This window comes from Pyrgilauda ruficollis, unplaced genomic scaffold (genome assembly GCF_017590135.1).
Source record: "Pyrgilauda ruficollis isolate IOZ18807 unplaced genomic scaffold, ASM1759013v1 scaffold12, whole genome shotgun sequence".
Taxonomy (NCBI): Eukaryota; Metazoa; Chordata; class Aves; order Passeriformes; family Passeridae; genus Pyrgilauda; species Pyrgilauda ruficollis.
Window position 1 is genome coordinate 4,037,995 of NW_024510321.1, and position 24,673 is coordinate 4,062,667.

Here is a 24,673-nt window from a genome sequence, read left to right on the forward strand (position 1 = left end):
TGCTATCGAAAAAGTTCTTTAGTGATTAAACAAGAAGTCAGGATCGTTTTTAAGTTAACTTTCACCTCTGAACGCACAGTCACTACCACTTTAGCTCAACAGGAATACCAATACCTGTTGTCATAACTTAGAAGAAAGATTCAAAGAAAGGTAACTTACCTGGCCAGCAGTGTCAACCAGCTGAAGATGATATTCTTGGCCATTTACTGTGATCAGTTTTGTAAAAGCTAGAAAAAGAAATACATAAACAGATCAGAATTACACACAAAGAAGAGATCAGAAGTCACTCATCTGTGCTATCAATCAGCCAAGGCACGAAGCAAAGAACTCCAGTTACAGGTTTTTAAGGAGTAATAAAAGGCTAATCAGATGCAAGTCTATTGCAGGTAGCAAAACTCAGAAACTGAATTTAAGATTTCAGATGATTCTCACTCTGGATGCAGCAGCTTATTCTTCGCTCTCTTAAGTAAAAGAAGGAACAAGAGGAATAAAAAGGGGGATTTACATGCATTTCTACAAGATCCAGACAATTGTAATCTGTGGTAACAAAAGACACTTAAATTCAACTGGCATCAAAGCTAAGTTTGAACTTATTATAGGGTCTTCTCCTTGGTTACCAAACATTTTAGCAAGATCAATTTCCTAAATGTAAATACCACGAAGTAAGTGATCTGGACTGAAAAAAGGAAAAATCGCTGAGAGCTAAAACACACAGAACGTATGATTATATTAAACCCAAATGATAACAATTAGCTAAGTTCACCATGTTACTTTCACATTTGCTGCAGCTACCAGCCTATGCAGTCCCCAGTCACAAAGTACATTCAGTCCCTAAAAGTGATGAGAATTGCTGCTCTTCCTCGGATTCATGAAATGCCAACGCGCTGTGAGCCGAGGAATCTTACCCAGTGTTTGTGTTATGCAACTGCAAAAGCAAACAGTGTCACAGCTCCTGCAGGAATAATGTCCCAACCAGAGCACATAAACCTGGCTCTGGAAATCTCATGTGGCCTTCGAGACACACTCCAGACACCACTGCTGCACAGTACTGACACACTGAGTAAAGTCTGTGTTATCCTCTAGTTGGGGTGGTTTTCCCAACTAGTAGCAGTCCTCAGAAACCTCATCTGCCACTGCAGTGATGAGCAGGGAAACAGAGTCAGATGAACAGGTCACTTAGGTAGCTGAGTTGGCCAAAGCTTCCCAAAGCTGCACAGCTGAACGTTCCTGACCCCGCTGGGCAGTCCCTGCCCACGCCTCAAGTAGATGGAATTGGCCAACTTTCCTCCTCCCAGCCCAAGCTTGTCCCTCTGTCAAGTCCCCACAACGTGAGCATTATCTTGAATAAGTGGGCTGAAATAGCTGAAACTGGAGGTTTCAACCCACCTCATAAATCCAATCCTCGAAAAAAAGGAGCAATTCAAACAGCAAAGCCAACCTAACAGCGTCTAAATCAACAGTGTAAAGTGTACCTATAGTTTCCATTACAAAATCAGCAAATGATATTTGAAATAGAGCCTCAAAGAAAGCTCCTGCCTTACCCTGGTTATCCCCTGAGAAAGCTGCTTTAGCACATGTGCTGCCCTCAAATCTGGATGCTGCTGTTATTGCTGCAAACAACTAGAAGTTTTAGGTTATGAAACATGGATCCACAATGGCTCTTTGCCTTGGATGAATGCTGTGATGGGGACAAACTGTTTGAACAGATATTAGCAGGCTGTGTTGCAATATACAATATCACTGCTTGGAGTCAGAGGGAAAACAGACTCCTCTGGAGACACACTGCCTTTACAGGTGTGCGAGTAACAGCCTCTCCAGTCTCCTGACACTTCACATACGCATCAAAGCATCTGCAAAGTAACTTCAAGGGCATCATGAAGTTAATATTTAAAAAGGGACAGACGGCAGTTTTTTCAGACTATTCTAAAAGCCTGGAAGAGACACAGCAATGATGTCATCATCATCATTACTGAAAGCACAGTGTGACAGAGACAGGAGAAGGGAAACAGTGAAGGAGTCAGCACAGCCTGGTGAGGAGAGCTGTAAGTACAGAGCAGAGCCTTGCAGCACTAAGCACAGCTTAGTGTGAAGACAAATCTGCTTCGATGAAGTCACAACCAATAAGTTTCATTTCTTTGCTGAAGCTTTTTAAAACCATTCCTAGTTAAGAATTTAATTTTGTGAAAAACTTGGTCCCCTTGATCCAGCCAAAGTGTTCGCTTCCAATTCCATCACCTATCATCCTAGGACTTCTGCTGTGCTTGTGCACAAGACAAGCAATACAATCCCTGGACAATTTGGCTCTTCCTAGTAGGCCAAAGACACTTTTCAGCAGACCTGACCTGACATTAAATCATAATGTGAGCATCTCCAAAACACTGCTCATCAACTGGAACATGGATTTTGGACATTCTTTCACCTTGCAACACAACTCCAGTGATCATGGCTACCTGAAGATGAAGTACATTGCAATTAGACCAGCATGAATGAAATTATTTGCATGTGCAACTCCATGACAGCTGCTGTGGAAACAAGCCATTATGCCAGGGAAAAAGCCCCAGACAGTAACAGGCAAAGAAATGCAGGCCTTTAGATCAATAGTGATACTGAAGAAAGGTACAAGAGTGCTGTAACATCATTGCACAACATGGCTGGCAGCTAAATACAATCACCTCACAAGCTTTCCTTGGTTACCACCTCCTGCATCTCCTTCTACTGGCTTGCATTCCAAAGTCAATGCCTGCCACTAATCTACCAGGACATCTTTCACAACACTGAGATGTGTGATGCAGGAGAGCTATTTTTAGTTTTCCTCAGAAGTCTCGCTTGCACCCCTTAGAAGGCTGCTCACCAGCAGCTCCAGAGAAGCACAGTTCACCCTTCCAGTGCAGTTGCCAAGGCATGTGTAGAAGTTTAGCCTTGAAGATTCTCTGTCAGACTCATCTAAACCTACAGGAGCCCCTCCACTAGTAGGGGTCCTCCAGCCCTCTGCTCCTTTCTAATATGCTTCTACTCACGTTTGTATTAAAAAACTTGGGATGGAGGCAGGAAGCATGGAGGAAGATGTTCCGTTCCTTAGGGAGGCTAGTGAGGCAATTTAGGGGAGAAAGGAAGATCACACAGCTGTGAAACAGTGCTAGAAGGCCCTCTAAAACTGCAGCAAAAATCAAAAAGCAGCCAGGCAGGCTTTGGAGGACACATTTGACACCTGGGCACTCAAGTCATCTTACTTGCAACACAAGACATCCCTGCAAAGATGATGTGGGTGGAGTTAAGTGCACATCTTCATTACCTGATCCTTCTGACCTATTTCAGTTTCCAATTCAGGTTCTAGTTTTCATTCCTCTAAAATTGTTGCATTTTAATTTGCACTGGTCTTAGTTCATGTGAGCTGATCTGACTGCAAAGCCCCATCCAGCCCAAGGTCCACACAGATTCCCTGCACACATTCCTGCTCTCCAAGATCTTTCTTCTCTTTCCAACATTCCTGTGAGTAGCAGTTCCACTCGTTTCTCAACCTGGCTGTCTCAAGAATAGCCACTCATTGAATGTCACTCCTGTTGGGACATTCAGACAGGGAAAGTCTCTTCCTGAAGCAATTATCTCTCACCTCCACTGCTGCCACAAAAGGATACAAGTTACTTTTCCTGACACACAAGTTTGGTAGAAGGAACAGAATTCAGCATGCCCCTTCACAGAAATAAATTCACTTTTCTGGTGCAAACGCAATATAAGCAAAGGAAAATGTAGCAGTGAAGCTGTCCTAACCTTCACAAACAATAAGCAAAATCTGAGGCACCTTATTTTCCATTTATCACTTCCAAAGGCAGAGATTTTCATACGTAAAACCTGGTACTTCTACAATATTAGGTCTTACTCCTATTGCTCAAGGCTTATAAACTACACAACTTGTTCTGTAAGAGCATGATTACAGCTTGCCTTACATACATACATTTAGCTTTGCAGTCAATATTTTGTGCAAGTTTTATTATTTGAGGACAAAAATTATAAAGATTGCATTACCAACAGTACTGCAGCTTTCTAGCCTTTCTTCACTGCTGGTAGAATAATGTAACAAATTATCAACAACAATTTTCTGGAGACAAAACAGAAATCACCTAGGCCGGACTATCCTTTCCCACGTATGCTTTTCATGTCCAAGTTTTGTTACATGTGTAGACCTAATCACCAGATGAAACTGAAAACGTTTTACAACTTATTATAATGGCCTGGAAAAAGGCAACATTCTCTAACACTGTCCATAGTATAAGAACCTGGAGTTTTCAACTCTTTTTGCCAACACTGTCCACCAAATGTGAAATCACAAGCTAGGAAAAGTCTAAGAGTTGCTCATGTACTTTGCATCTTATGACCCTACACAGAATCAGAAACACAGCTGGGAGCATCCAAAGACTTCACTGAACAAAGATTTCTATTTGGGAAAAAAAACCTAATGACTAAAAAATTCTAAGTCAAAAGAATTATTTTTACTTAACCTATTAAAACTAGTTTCACATCTGTCTTAAAAAAAAAAAAAAAAACAGTAAGTTTTAAATTTTAGTGTTAAATTAGAGTGTGTTCTCTTGTCTGTTGTTCACAGAAGCATTTTTAAGACATTATCTCTATCAGGCCTTCTGGGACTTAAAGATGGGACAGACTTCCCACTGTTCTGAGCCCCAGGGCATAACTTTTATCTTTTCAACCTTTACTTCCCAGCAACATTTTCTGATGTCAGAAGGACCCTTCAATTCTCTACCTTTCAGAAAGCAAATTCCTCCAACCATGCCACAGATCACAAGACTTACACCAAATGAATGATGTTTATTTTCCATACAAGAAAGAAACCATGTGAAAAGTTAAGGCTTTTCAAGATGCCCCCTCCCAGCAAGTCTTCACGGCCAGGATATGCTCAATGCTTAGAATTCAGATCAAGCACACAGTGCAGACTAGGAGAGTCAAATAAGAGCAAAATTCATCCACAGCGTATTTTTGTGTGGTTCAGAAATGCTGAAGTTGTGACAACACAACTACAGAAGTTACAAACAGCAGCTAAAGACAACAGGTAAAGGATGAAACAAGACAGATCTTATACCAAGGTGTCAAAATCCTAAAAAAAGACACAGATTCAGTATTTTGTAAAGCCTTTGTGTCTCTCAGTCTTTATTCATTCACATGCAGCTGCATAAAACTAAAAGATTACTTGAAATAATTTGCATTTATATGGCACAGTGAAAAATAACCTGCCCCAACTGAATTAAGATTATAAACACAGAAGCTTAAACCCCAGTATTTTGCTAGCAGCTTTAATTCAAGACATACCTGACTTATAATTCAAACAAAGTAAAAAAGGATGATGGAAAGTGTTAGTATTAATATCTGTATAAGAGCTAACATTCAGACCAAGGGCCAAATTATCCACTCTGACTTGCTAAAGGAAATTTAGAGTTTCTCAAAAAATAGCATTTGAATTTCAGTTCTAAGCAATAAAGTAATCCCAAGTAAAATATACTGATAGCTACTGATGTAATTATATACCACATATATATATTAAAAAACCCAACCTTGTTCTGCTGATTGCTTCATTCAAATTTCCAGAGTATCACACAGACTTAACATCCTACTGCATAAGTTCAAAACACTAAAAATGTGTGCTACTCAAGTCATTAAAATACAAGAACCCCAGGGCTACGATCATGAAATCACTTTTATTTGCCACATGACTAAAGTAAGCCAACATGATCAAGTTACTCAGCGCAGCACTACAGTTGTTGAAGTACTTTATGGCCACTGCTAGCTCAGAAAGAGGTGGCTGGACTGTAATGAATGCCAGGTAACCTCTGAAATGACTTTTTGCTCTTGGCAGCATTTTTAGCATTAGTGTCTTTACTCACCTGCTATGCCAGCTACTCACAAAGGTACTAAAATTATTTTTAAAAGAACTGCTAAGAGAAAAAAAACCACTTGACAAGTCAAATACCCAGTATTTGCAGCAACCTGATTGTGTTGCAGCCTTGTTATCCAGCTGCTGGAAAGGAGGAATTTAAACGATTATCATGCTATCATAGCCACACAGCCTACCTTCTAAGTGGTTTAATCCTGATGGATATTGCTGGCTTTCTGTTCATCTGGATATACTGACCTTATGTGAGACTCTGAAATACTTGTATTTGGTGGCACATTTTCATATAGTGTGATGTAAGGAATTTAAAGTGCCACAAGTACATCAGGGGAAGCAGATGCTCAACAACACACATAAAATACAAGGAGGTGCATTTTAGCCAGATTCATTAAGTACCTCTTCATTTAATGTTAAAAGTTCAGCTGTCTAGAGAAATATGCACACAGTGATTTCCACGCTGCAGCAATGTAGCATTGGTTCAAAAGAATAATAATACTTCTGTGGTAATTAATGGACTTTAATGTTAATATGTAAATACCCACATAAGTAATATGTACAACCCCAATGGCTTCTGATACAAGTTAGCTTGGTACAGAAGAGGAGCTTGGAAGTTATTTACTTACTGTTCTCTATGGTTGGATCATATGAATCAACAAACTGTCCTTCCACAAACTGGATCGTCAGTGAAGATTTTCCTGTAAAGCAAAGCAAAGAAAAATCTGGAATGAAACAAAAGTCTTCTGATTATTATCATGTCACTGCATACTAGTAGACACACCAATTTTCTATCTATCCAATATGAGCTCTGTGTGGTTCATTTAAACTATCTATACATGACAATTGACCTATTTTTAATTTAAGTGTCTATTTCTAGTAACTGGGTCTCCTGAACATATAAAAAGCAGTGCAAAAGCTGTTCAGCATGCGTTCTGCTTTTGTTTTAACAGGGCATAATTTAAATGACTCCTCCAGTTTAAAAGAAATCTAAAAGCAGCAGTGCATGATCCTCATAGAACTAAATTTAACAAACTGATATACTTGGAACGTTTTTCTGTCAAGAAGCAAGTAAAATTCAAAATAATTTTCAGTAACCACAGAGAAAACTTGGATCGAATTAGCCAAATTTGGTTTTACTGGGAGACTGGAGAGATTTCCCATGACAAAAGGATGATCTCAAAATTCTTGAGACCAATATACTCTCCTATTAATCTTCCTACTGTCACACCACAACAGGCCAGTGGATGCTGTATTTTAAGCAGTGACTGAAGTGGCATAATTGGATTTTTCTTTAAAGCCATTTAACTGCTACTTTAGAAGACAACATCCCCCATTTCACTTAAAGAGTAATGCAAAGCACTGAACTTCGTAGCAAGACTGAAAAAATGACAACTCGTTTAGTCTTGAGATATTTTACAAGATGGTGAATCACATACATTGACCATAAAAAGCACCTTTAAAGCTCTGCAGCTGAAGACTTCTCAAAGCATTAGTGAAGCCTTAACACAATTTCCATTACAGCACATCATCTACATCTGGGAATCTCCTAGATCCTATTACATTATGTTTACTGGACAAATACCCTCTTACAAAGATTGCCAAGTGCATTAGCTGCTTTTGGACATGAGCACATTCTTTATGCTCCTTATACTCTTTTCATCATCAAGAAACACAAACAAAATACAACCTCAAGTTAAAATTCTGACTCAAAACCACCTGACTCAGTGGAAACCTCTCAATGACCTCTTAAGTAACCAACGTTGTGGTGGAAATATACAGTATTATTGTTTAAAAGAATAAATTGCTTTGGGTAAAAAAACTGCCCACTTCCAGAACTCAGAAAACGTTCTTTCCTAAGCATTCCTCCAGGAGATATTAAAAAAACAGCCTTCCATTTCATTCTCTGCCATGCTTACCCCTTTGCTGTCTCCTATCAATCATGATAATTTATTCAAGAAACAATGTTAAAAAAATTTCCAGACAAACCCCACAAAGACCAACCATCACTAGGATTTTATTGAGTTGCTTTTTCTAACATCAAATTTTTAAGATACTATTTCCTGGTCTTATCTAACACCTCAGCTGAAGGTGTCACACTCACAGTGCGTGAGTTGACAGAGAACATTTCACTTTAAACTGCTGCTCCAGCAAGGCTCACACACCCCACCCCCAAATCATCCTAATAAAGTCAGATTAAGGATTGAAACAGTGCCTCCCAGGAACTTTCTAGAACTGTGTATTTTGGACACCATTTAGAAAGTGAGCAAACTTTCAAGCTATTTCTCCTTTAGCTATAAACTTATGAAGTTGCCACCCAGAGTTCATGTTCCCAGATTCTTTGCCAATATCAGCACATTAAGCACTCAATTAAAAAAAAAAAAAGATTAATTACTCCTATATTACGCTGTTAGATCTTCAAGGTAAGAAAGCTAAGTTCAGTAAAGATCATAACTGAAATTTTTTCCTCCTAAGAAGGATTCTGAACTAACTGAAAGACTTGACTGCTGCCGTCTGTGCTAAGCCTAGAAATTGAATAGCAGAAAGAAGTCAGAGCCAACAGAAAATGCTGCATTTCACACCCAGCTGTATTAATTACTGCTTTCCTCCTAACAGTGACAGAAGAGGAAACAGATAAAACCAGTGTTCCAACACTCTCCTCCTAAATTCCTCCAAGCTTCCTAACAAGCCTTCCAGTAATGATGTGTTCATGATCATGAGAGCAAGCCTGCTTTCTTCCATGAGGCACAGGGAAACTCTCCAGTCTGGGATTCAGCATCCACCCCCCCTCCGGGGGAAGTGCAGGCAACTGTATCCCACTAAACCAAGGCTTCCATGGACACGAGAAATCTAAACCCTGAGTCATTAACACCCTGTGTGTCAGCCCATGAGCAAGCAGCAGGCAGAACCCTGTGACCAACAGCTTGGCTTGAACTTTGTCCCACAGGTTTTATTCCAGGTCTTTGACCTATGCTCACGGACAGAGCGGAAAATCAAGCTGACAATTTATAGCTCCTATCTGCTGTTGCCCCAGAAAGATCAGGCAAGGCTTTCAGCAAGGATTGCAACACAAACACAACGTCCGTGAGGCCAAGGGACCGCACGCAACCGCGCCTGCCAATTGCCAGCTCCATGTCGGGGCGCAGCAGGGAACACACGGCTGTCTGCACTGCAGGCACCACGGGCACACTTCAGCCTCAGCAGCACCAGGGAGTCTGACACCAGCAGCAAAGGCTTGATTAGCTGATTACTCAAGGGTGCACAACTCAAAGAGGCTCAGCTCTAATGTATCCTCGTCTGGAACGCAGCCACACATTTTTGTAGTTTGCTAAGCTTCTCCTTGTAGCATCCTTCATGCCAGTAAATTCAACATATCCACTATATTTGAGTTTTAAGAAAATAAGCATTCACTGAGACCAAAAGGAGAAGTTATAGAAGCTGAAGCAAGGCTGGAAGCTGGGTGCAGAGCCTTGCTACAGTAACTCAAAACACCAGGTACTCCACAGCAGAGTTGTAAGCAAAATCCTCCAAGTTTACTTGACTCTCTCTCCCTGAAGGAACAGCACAGAAGGGAAGGGTTGCAAGAAATGGTTTCATGAGTGTTTAGAATACAAGTCCCAGGTAACTGAAATCTCAGCTAAAGTTGTCCAGAAGTACCCAAAGTGTATTTGCATACACAATTCATTATTTATGGTGAGAGTGGTAAAGAAAAGAGTTTTCCACTGTCAAAACAGAAAAGGAGCAGATTTTCAGACAGAAAGCCAGTTCAAAAACTAAAGCTGTCGTGTTTCTTTCTGTTCATACACTAGACCACTTGCACCATAAAGCAGAGCATCCCATAAACACCCTGACTAGTGCAATCATAGCACATCAGTTTCAAATGCCATTGCAACTGTCAAGACAAAACAATTGCCAAATTGTGTTTTACTCATGCTTTTACTACTTGGACAAGAACTGTGGTATTTATAATCCAGCCTTCAAATTCAAGCTTTACAACACTAGGCAGTTTACCAAACAGATGAGTAACGGAGCCTGGGTGGGCTCGGGGACAGCTGGCCTCCCCAGAGAGGTCATGCCCCTCTCCTGTGCACCACCACCTGCCTGCTGTCCCCATCTCACACCCTGTTCTCCTAGCAATAGGCACAGGGAAAGCCCGGATTCAACTCTTATCGGCAGCCAACTTCTCCCCAAACCCAGGAGACAAAAATGATGCAACCAGGCAGCGATAAGTCAAACAACAGCTCCACAAGCAGGGCATTGTGCAAGCAGGGCTGCACAGCTGCCCACGGGCAGCACAGTGCAGCTTATCTCAACAGGAAGGGTTTCTCAATCCTTGCAACTGCCCACACAAGCCATCAGTAAACAGTTTGTCCTGCTCAAGAACAACAGCTACTGAAGAGCTGCAGTTCTGTTGGCAGTGTAGATGCAGTTTCTTTAACCCATCTTTTGCTATTAAAACACACGGTTATGTAGTTTACATAGTCATTAAACATTTAACAGCTGGCAGCATCTACTCCTACCACAAGCATAGCACCTTACCTAAGCTAGTCTCTAGATCAACTTAGTAACTAGACTTACCTAGTTAGTCTTCTTAGACTCTCCTTAGGTCTACCCAGTCTTGTCCACAGAACAAACTATTTTAGGCCTTGCCACAAAAAGCACTCAACAAATTTCATAATGAAATGTTGTCAGTCACATCAAATTAGGTAAGTCTGGCTGCACACTCAACTTACTACACTGCAAAGAGATGAAGTTTTCATACCAAAAGATACACTTGATTTAATTTGAATGTTGGGATCTTTATCTTCTTTAATTCACAATACCAAGATGCACAAAAAAGGAGACACTGGCATTTCCACAGTGCAGATTATCCATCCTCACAGCACAGAGTGGGACTGAACGACTTCCTGGAGCCCATGGAGGCTGATGGGTAGCAAAGAGAATTACAGCATCCCTCTCTGACAAAGATCCTCTCACAAGATTGCAGACTATCTCAGAACCCATCACTAGCTCATCATTCATCTCAGGCCACATCGTTAGCAACTTTCTATAGTTAATTAAGATACCCCCCAGGTACTAATTACGGCTGTGTAGTTCCTGTTTTGCTGATCATTGCTTTGTATTTGGTGAATTAGTCTAATGACTATAAAAATTATACATCTGGGTCAATAAAGAATTCTGTTTCTAAATCTCTGGAGGCAGCAATACAATGAGTAGTTCGTGTTTTACTCAGATGCAACTTAATTCTACTATTAGACTTTTAATCATGAGGAATTATATAAGCATCTACACTGAGCTGCAGTTTTATACGTTTTTGTAGGGATTTCCTTGTGATGTCAGCATTACAGTAACAGGATTAGAAAAATATTTTCTGATGCTTAGAGACAAAACTCTTCCTCAATTCCTACACTTGCTCATGATACTCATGCTTTTGCAACACAGAGTGGTGGTACTCCTCTCTCAACATGCTCTCTGAGCTTTCTGGAGGACAGACTAAAGGTTGTAATTCTGAGGGAGTGAAAGTTGGAGGACCTCGATGACACATCTTTTGGTAATGTGATAAGGAGTGTCAAACACTGCAGAACCCTTTATGACAAACTAAAGAGCAGATCAGCTTTTCAGGACAACCAAAGTTCTTCTTTAACTTCTCTGGCACTCTGTCTCATTGCTACAATTGTTCCCTGACTTCTCCTGCTCTATTTTTTTTAAATTAGCATATAAGGAAATACATTTGAAGTCTAAGGCAAGGTTTTGTAGCAAGAGCTACTTCTGCTGTAAAGGAGAAGTTTCACATGATGGTCTGTAACACCCAAGAGCATGAGCCTGCTGGGAGATGCTTGTTTCCCTTCCATCTGCATTGCACAATTTTCTTGAGGTTTATCAAAGGTATTCCTCTGCAAGCCAGAGGAAATCTGAGAGCAGTCATTTAGAAACAAAGCCACATGGTTTCCTTTATTTTCTTCAGATTTCAAAGCAATCGGTCACACTCACAGGAGTACTTGCAGGCCTTGGCTAGGTTGGCAGCAATGAGCCTTCTGAACATAAGCCAAGAGTCCTAATGCTATCTAGATCATATTTCCTGTAAAGAAAGCATGAAGAGAGCATGTGCTTTATTCCTGATATTTAGCAGCAGGCTTGTTCTATCCTACAGCAGTGCTCATCCCTCAATGCTCACTTAAACTGTGTTGCAATGGATTACATGTCCAAACAAGTATGTAAAGAAAAATGCCATCACATTCCTGCTATGGCTTACACTTCCAGGCAGTCCATTTTGTCTCCAATAAAGTCAGTAACTACAGCAAAGGACTGTCAAAAGAAATCTTTTAGCTATTGTGGCACACAGTCCCGTTACCTCTGCTTATTACCCCTGCTGGCAGAAAAGCACCAGGCTGCAGCTTTCCTCCCGTTTCCCTTTTAATAAGTTACATGAATTTTAATTCCATGTGTTTACTTGTCAGTTGTCAAAGATGGGAAAAGGTGTTACAAAGCTTCCCAAAAAAAACCCCAAAACAACAACCTCTGTGGCATATACCTCACCAGGCCACGGAATGCATGCAAACCTGGCTGCATTGAAGATGCTTTAAACAGGTCAGGGGAACTGCATCCTGCTGTTCCTTAACTGCAAAGGAAATTCAGACATTCCTACCCCAGACAGTCAGCCTGCATTTCTGAGATAAATACCATCCTCTGTATTCCCTTCAGACTTCCTGCAGAAACTGTGCATCCCTGCAGCACCTTCCCACAGCACAAGGCTTAAAATATTTCAGGTGGCAGCAGAAATTCAATGGCATCGGTAGGTGGGCGGTGAGCAACTGCATTGTGCATCACTTGTATATTCTTTTACCATTACTATCATTTACCTTTCCTTTTCTGGCCTATTAAACTGTCCTTATCCCAATTCCATTTTATCTTTTCCCCCACCTGTGTCCCCAGTCCCACTCTGGGGACTGAATGAATGCCTGCGTGGTGTTCAGCTACCCAATGGGTTAAACCCTAACAACTTCTAAAGGGAAGTTTATTAAGCTTAAAGATCAGACCCTAACATTGCAGTTTATGACACACCTAAAGGTAAAGAACCTGAAATTTCTACTGACTTCCTCTCCAAAGGGGCAAAATTCAACTTCTACTGCTGGGTAGAATCCAAGTCCTCTCCCCCTATACACACACTTCAAGCAGCTCATTAGGTGTTTGAATAAACTTGACCTTTCCTTGGATCATCGGGTATACACAACATGAAATGAAATGTCTTTGAAAGATCCTTTCAGGAACTGACATTGCTTCATCATTAAACCAGTTTTAAATGCTATGTCATTAGAAATAACACATCTCTCTTGCTTTAATGCATTCCACACATTTCCCTTTTCTATCTTCAAGGACACAAGGGATCAAACTCTCAAATTTCAGTCACTTCCTTCTTGCGGCTAAAGATTTCTGGGATGTACAACCTAAATTGCCATTCCTTCTTCAAGTGAATCCTTCCAGATGCAGTCACAGCACCAGCTCTGAACCCTCTGCACAGACACTGCCTGTTAAACTTTCAAGTTCTGTTAGGATACAGGATGAACCCTTCCACACATCTCACTTGCATTTTCAGACCATTAAGAGAGAAAGAGAAGCATTACCAAGATGAAAGACCTCAGCTCCACTGACATGCAGGTATTCCCTGAAAAGAATCTTGAGGACTGGAGCCACAGGATTCACAGTTGCCAACACTGTGGCCACCACACACCAATCACTGCTTACAGCTACCACCAAGCAGACAGCCAAGTCCTTGAAAACGTCACTAAACCCTTCCTGGCATCATTTAAAAACACATGTCTAGGAACATGACCCTGAGCATACTGTAACACCAAGTAATACCAAAAGCAGCTGAAATGGGTGAGGAATAGATAGATCATCTTGGCAGTACTACTGAAATGCATATGACCAGAGGGCTTCAGGATCTTCCTGGAACTGCAAGAATATAGTAAGAGATGTACTTCTCTTTCCATTGTTATAAGATGGCAGAAGGCCATCTTATCACCTGACAAAATCCTGACAGGAGAGTAAGGGTAATAGTCCCTCTCTTGGTAACATTATCCAATCAAATCATGTGATGCACATTTTGTAACTACTGCTAAGAAGTTTCAGCCTTACTCTGCAGGAAGTTCACAGAGCTCTCCACCAACAGTAGCAAAAGCTGGAAGATACAACTGATTTGTGCCCACAAGGGCAGGCTACTTGTACAACATATCATACTAATACATAAATCAAGCTGCATAATAGCCAATAGAAAACCTTGGCAAAGACAGACAGGTCCACTCTGCAGCAGTGTGTGACTGCTAGGTGGCCAGTCAATGTTTCAGGCTCTTTGTGTCAGCACTGATGACAGAAAGGTCTGACAAACCCAATACCAGCAATGCACATGGCCAATAAACCCTGACACCCAAGGACAGCTGCTACCAGCACCCAACATCAGCAGACAGCACCATTCACCTGCTATTCCTACAAGGGGGAAGCCCCCAAGGCTGCATGAAGCATCAGGCACTGCAGTACCAACCCTGTAACACCAAAATCTCTCAGCACAGAACAGGGAAAGTCATCTTTGGGGATACTGACAAAGAGTTGTGCTGACTCCTTCTTCCAACAGAGCAAGACATGGTCAACTCCATCACATCTCTGTCCACAACTGGCAGACACAGAGTTTTGATTAATGCTCATATTGTTGAGCCTTGACTATTTCTTTTGTGCTACCCCAGTGGATCTATACATAACCACACCACCATAAAAACCAACGTGTGCCTGAACTGTTCTTTCCTCTACACCACCAGGTTCTGATGGCTTTTTGTTGTTCCTTTTGTCTCTTCGTCATTTCAGCTCTAGATCTTCTCTGAATTAACTGCACGGACACCTTCCATCTTACTTCTGCTGATCAGGGAAGCTCCTCCCCTCTATTTATCAGAGCTGAAGAAAGCCACAATCTGTTAAATGCCATCTTCACAGCCTTGCACTTCACCCAGCTGAGTTAGTCATCAGCCCCTCCCCATCAATGCTGGCTGCAAGCCTCCTGCCTTTACACACTTACCCATCTACCCAAGAGTAGCTGCTGAATACAGAGGACAATCTGTCAACAGTAAGGGAGGTTTAAAGTAATAATATAGCAAAATCTCTGCCTGATGCCCATGGGTAAAACAGCAGGGTGAAAATAAGACTCCAGGGTAAGAATAACATCATGTAGAATACCAGAAGAATCATTGAAGCCCCCAACCTTGGGAAATGTTAAGGGAATTTAAGCCAAAGATCTGTCAGATACAACATGACATAGTTGATTTTGCCACAGGGCAGAGAAGATAGAATAGGTATTCCTATTTGCTGTATCTTACTATCAAATTCTTGCCTGCCATGACAGCCAGCTGGCCTTCTCACCTCCCTAACCAGCACATATCCATCTGTTGGTTCATTAGGTCTTCAAATTAAGAGGTTTTGGATAAGAATCATACTTGCCTATTCTCAGTTTTCATATTATGTAGTACTAAAAGGTCACAACACAAAATTCTGACCTTTGCAGGGAAGAAGAAAAACACAGAACAAATCAAAAAAACCTCACCACTGCCATCTCACTCCCAGCCTCTCTCAACCCCCTCGAAAGTATCTCAGGACGAAAAATAAGGACACCTGCAACTTGAAAATAAATTATTTTTCCATTTTTTCACAAGTCAAGTGTCTTCCAGCCAGTCCTGCTCCAGCACCTGAGGAAACCCTTGCAAACACAAGCTGGATACTTCACTTTCCAGTGCTCCTCTAGCACAACCACACAGCTTAGACAAGCAGCTGGGTTTTGAACTACAGCTTAAGACAACCTAAAGTAAGGTCAGGCTTCAGGAGACACAGCAGAACATTCTATTTGTCTGTCTGCATGTCAACCCATCAGTTCTGCAAGTTTCACATTAGCTCCTCCTCTGTCCTATCACCACACTAAAAGTGGGGATAAAAGTGATAAAAATGTGCAGTTGTAGAAGGACAAGCAGAAAAAAGGTTGAGGTGCCCTAAGCCTCCTATACACTCTGTATGAGGAACAAGATTTTGAAACATTCAGACAACTTTTTCTTCCTATCTTCACTGCTCAGAAAAACTTGCATTACCTTCCAATTGAACCATTTTTACATTTAAGTTTAGCAATCTCAAAAGGTTTATGAAGAGTTTTGATGTTTTTTCTCAAAATATGAAGGTGGAAACAGCACAACCAACACCTTCCTTTCAAATTTATTCACCAGGGTCAAACCATACAAAAGAAGCAAACACCATTTCCAAGACAGCAATGAAGAACACGGTACTTCAGCACACTAAGAAACATGGTGCTTGTTTATATGCAAATTTCAAAGCAGAAACTTCCAGTTCTAATTTAAAAAAATGCTAATTTTGAAACAGATTTCAGAAGACCAAAAATTTGTTATTGATGGAATAACAAGCCTTGAAGCAAAATACACTTTACTGCATTAATGTCAAGTGCTTGATTGTTTTGACAGCTTGTAGGGCAGATTTAATGGAGTTTTCCTACATATTATGCATCCCAGCTCTTTTGCATACAGCAAGAGTACCTTTAAAGGAGGTCATACATATTGAATGAAGTTTTGGCAATACAATCTGACAAGTTGTTGAAGCTAGACAGATGTATCCCACTAACTCTGGAGACAACGCTGTCAAGAGACACTTTCATATCCTAATTTTGTATTACACTTGCACATGTTTACATCCACACACTGAAGACCACTTATATATTCCATCTTTTCCCAAATTAAAATTAATTTAACTCCATACCCCACAGAACACAAATAACTAGGTTTGGCACACACGATGTTCTGGTTCCTGTAATCTAAAATACCCAACAACAGTGACAACCAACCCAGAAATACTGACTCCTCAATCTCTGAGATTTTAGTGTCATAATTAAAAACAGTGTTGAAAGAAAAATTCACTGTTTAAAGTATAATCTATCAGGGAATTGTGATTTCTGCAGCTGATACTTATTTAACATAGACCACAACTTTTCTCAACTAATCCTCCAAGTGCCACACAGGATCTTTCATTCCTTAAAGGCCCTTCAGAAATCATGCACTTAGTCTTATGCCTCATAACCTTTAGCTATTACCCACAAACTCCTGATGATTCCACCCAAATCAAACTGCTGTACATTTCCTCTTCTTGTTCTAGCCTCAAGTTCTCTAATTCACACAAGAAGTCCCATAAGAAATTCTAGCAGACTTCCCTTTCGCAGGAGCCCCCAAGTCTCAAGCAGATCTTTTCCTTGTCCTAACTTCATCTTGGGGAATATTCTGCTTCATAATCCCAAGTCTGCATTTTCAGAACCTGTGTCATCTGTTTGCACCAATGCTTCATTCACCACTGTCTCATCCAGCATCCTTCATTTCTTAAAATGTACATGCCAGCAACAAATGTGTGTATGGTAAACTGAGGAAAAACCAGAGCATTTCAACAATGAAGTAGCTGTGATTCATCCCTAAACTCTAAGATTCATCACTAAGCCTTAAGCGCCCATAAACACAACCAAAGGAGGAGTCAGCCAGTATTTGCCAAAAACAGGTACTTTGAAAGACCAAGACAGAAGACCACGCTGAAAAGCAACACAGTTTAGATTTGTTTCCACTGGCTTTCCACTTAGGAAGGAAATCAGTGACTCTGAATGCCTTTCACTTCCTTGGACAGGTTGTAGCCAAGTGGGAAGTCAGCCTCATCTCCCAAATAACAATCAATAGGACAAGAGAAAACAGTTGTGCCAGGAGAGGTTTAGATTAGATGACAGGAAAAATTTCTTCACAGAAAGTGTTGTCAAGCATTGGAACAGGATATCCAGGGAACCAGGTGAGCTACCAGCCCTGCAGGGATTTAAAAGGTGTGTGGATATGGTTTAGTGGTGGACCTGGCAGTGCTGGGTTAACAGGGGGATTCCATGTTCTTTTCCTGAAGCTTTGGCTTTCATCCATTGCAACATCTTTACTAGCACGTGTTTCCAGAAAATTCCAGATTGTATCACTTGAGGCACCATCTGAATTTAAAGACTTTTGTCTAACAAGGTTTAGGTTTACCCCAGGTCAAAGATTTTTTTTTTCCTCAATTCTGCATGAATTGATTAGACTTGACTACAGAAGGTTATTTAAACAAGAACCTTCAAGAACTCGATTTCTCCATGGCTCCCTAGCACACATCTCACCACCTGCACAAGGCCATCTTTTTCCATCAAGAGAACAAGTCCGGTTCAGAAGTTCCACTGCTAAAAGTTACCAAAAGGCATCCATGCTTGTCTCAGGTGGTGGAGGAAAACACAGATGTGGTTCCACAGCAAGTCTGACTGAAGAGAAGTCTGCACAGCCACAAAGAGCCTACACCACCCTCCCCCAAAATCCTGTGCTCCTGACCCCATTCCCCCTGTCAGGCTGCACTCACTGAGCCAACCAGCTGAAGGATACAAAAACTTTCCCTCCTGGTTGCTTTACTTTTTAAATAAATCACTGCTCTGAGCTGGTGGACAGCCTTCCATCATTCCAGGGCCAGCACCTGGGTAGGGGTAGCAAGGTCTGACTTCCAGCCACAGTGCAGGATTAGCTCAACTTGGGCCAAGAGGTGCTCCACCCAACAGAGTTCATTTGCATCTGCCTTCATTAGGTGGCAATTTAAAAAGAAAGTGGCTTGGATATTTCTTGAGAAAAGCTGCACCTGAAAGCCTGTTTTGGCACTTGGTTCAAAAATTGCCTCAGTTTCCTTCCTTGTGAAAAGTTCAATAAAAGCAACTTTACCCCACAAAAAACCCAAATCAGCATCCACCATACTTTGTACTTCTCCAAAAGGAAATGCAACCTGTAATAGTCCATATTAATATGCTTTTAGTAAACTTAATAATCTGAAATCTTGTGAAAAGGTCTGCTAAGCAACATAAAACATTGATTTGCCCACACTCCCCATTTCCCCCATTCCACATACCCTCATTTAGAGGAGAGCTGCCCTCAATGGGCAGGAACCACAGTGTAATGCCAATGTCCTGACCAGGACTGGAAGCAAGAAATTTTAAGGCACAACCATCTCCCAAACACAGGAAGCAGATTTTGTTTTCTCACATTATCAAATTCACAACAAATCTGCCATTCACTTCAAATACAGACCTTGGAAAACAAAAGGGAACCTCTCAAATCCTTAAGGAGACCAATTCACGACTGACAAGGGCCACTTCGTGTCTTTACGCACCACGCTTCACGTCTGCAGCTTCTGATTTAGGAAAATTTGAGATGACACCAGCCAATTGACTCATGCAGGATTCGCAGAGCCTGAGTGCATTATGAACATCCCACAGAGAAGCTGTTTCGATTTTGGATGGAATACACAATTAAGTTGAGCAGTTTTTAAAGCACGCCCTTGGATGTCACCTTCAGGAGAGCTACAGGAAATTAATCATAATGGCATTTATCACTTTTTAGCCTGCTCTTCTAATCCCGGCTGCGTGGTCACGCCGAGTTTCCGCAGCAGCCTGTACCGCAGAGGTGGCTGCTTGAGCCAGAACCTACACTCCAGGCAGTGTAGTATCTCTAAATGAAGAGCTCCAACTTTATATAGCTTATAAATTACAGGATCTACATTTCATTTAGCTTTTCCTGTCGATGTTAACTTCAAGTTGTGTAATCAAACACCAAAACGCCCCCATACATACAAGCAAAACGTGCAAGCGTTGCCATTGACAGATCAGAGCAGGCAATTTAAGAGTTAATCCTCGAGCAGTGTCCTCAAATAACCCTACGGTGGCTTGATATTACAGCTGAACATGCTGCCTCTAGTGCTTCCAGCTACTGCTATCAAAGGCTCTGTAGCAACTTTCCCTGCTGCAGCCGCTAACACCGAAATGCAATTAAAGCCGGCATTTCCAGCCTCATCCCCGTCCCCTGGGAGCTGCAACCTTTCCTCCTCCAGCACTGCCGCACCCTGGCAGAGCCAACTGCGGCCCTGGCGAGGGAAGGGCTGTGGAAGTCATCTTGGCACTTTACAAGGGACAGCAAAACGTAACCTTACATATCAGCTGGCTCCCGAAGCGCTCAATTTTCCTGGTAAATCTCGGGCTTTCCCATGTTGCGGACACAGCCGATTGTGTAAACCAAATTACAGCACACGACAGCGGTAATTTCTCCATTCCTCCTCTGTTGACATTTACACGGGCAATTTATCGCCTGCTAAAATTACCACTTCCCCGTCCAATCCCAGAGGGATCCCTGCTCGGGGCGGAACGCTGCTGTGCGAGCAGATGCCATCTTTCAGACACGAACAGCAAAGCCCCAGCTCCATTTTACAGTGCTAACCTCCTGATATCCACACAACTCGTGTTTTCAAACTACGTTTTGCCACAACAATTATTTTTACTATTTACAGGTTCATATCGAAGTTACTGTTTTTTCTGCCTTCTTGCTTTTCAAGCAAAGTGGAGGGGGCAGAGGCATTTTTTCAGCTGAATACAATCACCTGGAAGCCTTTCCATACAAATCTAATCCTGACAGATCATTTTGTTCCATCACAGTTTTTTTTGATACCTGCATGCTGCAGCCAGACCATGACTACTTCTGCCTGCAGCATGGTCTGCTCTACACCTACACACACAAAAGAAGTTGATTTATTTATCCAGGGAAGAAAATAGGTAAGTTCCCTATTATTAAACTGGATTTTCCCCTCAGAGCCATAAAGTGCCCAGGACAGCATTTTCAGGTGACCAGTCCAAACTTGTAAAATTCAGAAAGAGAACTCCTGTTTCTGCAAGTACATCTGTAAAACCAGCAGCACAACTTATTCAAACAGCACAAAAGAAATTGGGCTGAGATAAAGACCTGCAACTGAAGGAGCTGATCCAAACAATACCTTCCTGCTTATCTTAAATCCATCCATTCAATAGAACACAGAGAATCCCAGTAATAAGGTACTTTACAAGATGATCTAAGAAACTTCTTTCCTACAGGCATTTGTGGTCTGAATTTGCACATCTGTTCTACAGAGAATGAAATTGAACACAAAGCATTTTTGGCGACTCTACCCTGCTTTTAGAGAGGCTGTTACTCTAAAAAGATTCAGAAAATCTTAGTCCTGCTTGATTAATTTCCAAGCAAATCCATTACTTCCAATTATATTTGGGATATTAAGTTATGACCAAAACACAAATACGAAGATTCTTTTTAATGAAGGCAGTAACTTTATAAAATTTTATGCTTCATCACGCACAAGACAGATTTCGTCCAGAATCAAATCTCAAACAGCTGATCCACTCTGGTCATTTCCCAGCTAACAGTAATGGAAGTCAAGTTCCTCTGTTGTGAAACTCAGATCTTGGGATGAAATCCATCTGATTTCTACTCAGAACCTTGCTGAGACAAGCACACTTACATAATGGAATTTAACTTTCTTAGACCAATTTAAGCCTGAGCAAAACCCAACAGAGACATTCTTGCGTGATTTTGTCTCACGTCATGCCACAACCTGCACGCTATATCCACAGATAGTCTTCCTCACCAAAAAACAACTCCTAAAGCTGCTGGCAAATACTCTGTCTGCATCTCAGAAAGTATGACTGCCTGGGAATTCACGAGGCTGCCACTGTGATCTCTCCCATCAGCAAAGAATAAGAGTTTCACATATGAAAGGCTTGATGGCGGTGTTGAAAGATAGAGGGAGTGTATTCAAACAAGCAGACTCCTGAATTTTCTATTCTGAGAACGATTATACCAGAATACCACTCCCAACCTCCAGTTTACCTGACAACAGCACCGGGATAAGATTAAAATTTAATGTAAGTAAAATAAACAAGGCCTTAGGACGAATCCAGGGCAATTTTCAGACCCTGTTTCACAAATCCCCAGGGAGGGCGTGCCCACCCTTCACTGTACACACTTGTAACCTGAGAGACCCACGGTGTTGTTGAATCAACAGTTGTAGGGAAAAGCTCCCTGCTTGACATACATCATCAAAACCTGGTAATTTCAGCACCTGAGAGACATGGGAAAAAGAGCTCCTCGTTTTTTGACAGCTTAATCTCAAACCCTGCAGTTACAGGGGGAGCACCCAGCTTCCCAGAGCAGGTCACCTAAGCATTTAGAGCCAACCTATGAAACTGCAAGCATCTTACAACTCACCAAAGTTAACCTCCCTAATTCCAGGGTCAAGATTAATGTTAATGGCAAAACAATGTTGTTCCCGAATTACAAAAGGAAATGTAGAAAGCATTTCCTTCCAGTCCTTCAGATTCTGGAATTATTCCCCACTTTAATGAGCATTACCTCTATACAATGCAGCATTTCCTCCAAAAGAAACGTACTTCCTTTTCTACCACCCAAACACTTGTCCTAAAATGGAATTACATCCTTTCTTATCCAGGGTTCAAGTGATATTCTTGCCATCATAATACAAAGCAAGTCTTAATCAAAAGTTTCCTTGAAGCCAAACTGAGTCCCCATGCTACTACACTTTAGGAGGGATATTTGGGGAAGCAGAGCACAGTCTAAATCCCACAGGTTAACCTTCCTGCTTTTCTAACAGCTTTACAAGATGGAAGTAGGACCTCAATGGCCCATTTCTACTGCTTGAACTTTTACCTAAGTATTTGCCAAGAAATTAAATGACAATGAAGGGAAAATTCCAGTAAACCAGATCCACCCCCCGTCCCCACTTAATTTTATGTCCATACAATTTGAAGCTCTCCTAATAAAACTGGTCTTGTCCTATCAAGGCAAATTCCATACTAGTCCCAGAAAACTTTAGCTAAAGAAGTTCAGCAGTAGGTCTTAACAGTTAGGTAACTTTCTGGCCATCCTTTCCATGAATACTATTGCTTACATCACCAACCAAACTAACAACATTATACTACTTCTCTATTTCTCCTCGACTGGTCTTACACCCCACTAATATCAGATTTCCTAACTGCTGCTTGTCAGTGTCAACAGACGAAGGACCAAAGCTCAACAGTACACCCAGTCCCCACCACAGACTTCCAAAGAACAGAATTTCAAGCATTTCCCCCTTCCCACTTACACTGCCCATTGCTTTGCTCCCACCAGTGCTCAAAGAAGAAAGAAAACATAGCACACAGGACAATGAACAGACTGCAACAAGTGATGTCATACAGACTGTGCAAACTGATCAATCTACTACGCACTGTTCTGTTTAAGAACTGGACAAATTCATCATCCTTTTAACACCAACCTGGCTGCAACTATGCACAAAATGCAAGAAAAATTATTTAGCCTCTCCTTATTTAGCCCACTCTTATTATTTAGCCCTCTCCTTATTTAGCCCACTTTTATATACTGAAAAAAGCTTTTTTAAAGGGTTCTTTATACTGTATGCCATGTAAGACAAATTACTGATATAGTAACTGTTTTCAATGTAAAAACCCCATTTATAGCAGAGTAGTATCTCTCTGTAGCATCCTTTTCCCCCCCCAACCACACATTATCTTACACATTGATCTATGCTTTTAAGTTTGATCGATTAGCAGCGGCTGTACTACAGCTTGTTCCCCTCTGCTTCAAGAACCCGAATGCTGAAACATCTGAAACCGTTCTCCATCAAATGCAGGAGAAAAGATCACACTTTTTCATACGGAACAAAACCCTTTATCAGCTGCTACAGACTCGTGCTGGACGCTTCCAGGAAGATGGTCCCAGCGATGAGCCCGGGCTGGATTGTCCCAGCAGTGCTGGGCACAGCCCGGAGCCGAGGCGGCCCTGGGGAACAGCGGCTGCGCTGCTGCCGCAGGAACACCTCCACGGGGGCAGAAACAGGCCAGACACGGGCAACACACCCGCCTGGCCTCCCCAGCATCTAAAACTGGTTCTAAATCACAGAAATACCGAGGCTCGAAAAGTGCTCTGAGGTTGACCAGGGACCCACCATCACCGTGTCAACCACGGCACTGAGCGCCGCGTCCAGTCCTTGCTTAAACAGCTCCAGGGACGGTGACTCCACCACCTCCCTGGGCTGCCCATTCCAGTGTCCGATCACTCTTTCTGAGAACAAATTCTCCCTGTGTCCGACCCAAACCTCCCCGGGCGCAGCTGAAGACCGTGTCCTCATGTCCTATCGCTGGTTGCCCGGGAGCAGAGCCCGACTCGCACCTGGCCGCACCCTCCTGTCAGGGACTTGTGGAGAGCCGTGAGGCTCCTCCTGAGCCTCCTGTCCTCCGGGCTGAGCGCCCCCGGCCGCTCCTCACAGGACACGCGCTCCAGACCCTTCCCCAGCTCCGCTGCCCTTCCCCGGGCTCGCTCCATACGGAGCGCTGCATGGAGCTGGACCCCAGCACAGCAAAGCCGGCGGAGCAGGAACCCTCTAGGCAGCTCCCCCGATCCCGCTTTTCCGGGCTGCGTTCGGGGAGCGCGGGGGGCGAAACTTCCTATTAAGGGCACGGCGGCCGCGGGCCCGCAGCTCTGCGGCGCCGCCATGGCGGGGCCTCCCTCGCTCCCTCCCTCGGGCCGCGGCTGCGCGCTCGGGGCGGCGGGAAGCGCCGCTGCCTCCGCTGCACCTGCCGCCGCCGCGGGGGAGGGCGATGCGGCGGCACCCGGAGCACCCCGCCCGCACCCCCGCCGCGGAACTCGCGCCACGCTCACCCACGCTCCGGTAGCCCAGGATCGCGATCTTGCGGGACTTGGACGGCGGCATCTTCTCCCCCGCCCGGCCCCGAACCACATCAAGGGCGGCGGCTGCGGCGGAGGGCGGCGGCGGGCGGCTGTGGGGGCGCGGGGCGCGGCGCCAGCGACCATGGACTTT

The 24,673-nt window shown here is 42.7% G+C and overlaps 1 protein-coding gene across 2 annotated transcripts in view; it reads right to left on the minus strand.

Moving 5' to 3' along the window:
* The window catches only part of RHEB (Ras homolog, mTORC1 binding), a 38,443-nt gene extending 13,782 nt beyond the window's left edge, over positions 1-24,661 (minus strand). For both annotated transcript variants that reach the window (XM_041486760.1, XM_041486752.1), the window contains exons 1-3: positions 24,514-24,661; positions 6,523-6,594; positions 160-227 (exon numbers count right to left, since the gene is read on the minus strand). In XM_041486760.1, the coding sequence (XP_041342694.1) occupies positions 160-227; positions 6,523-6,594; positions 24,514-24,565 (192 nt within the window). In that variant the 5' untranslated portion in view covers positions 24,566-24,661. The remainder of the gene's footprint in view (positions 1-159; positions 228-6,522; positions 6,595-24,513) is intronic.
* Positions 24,662-24,673: the final 12 nt, after the last annotated feature.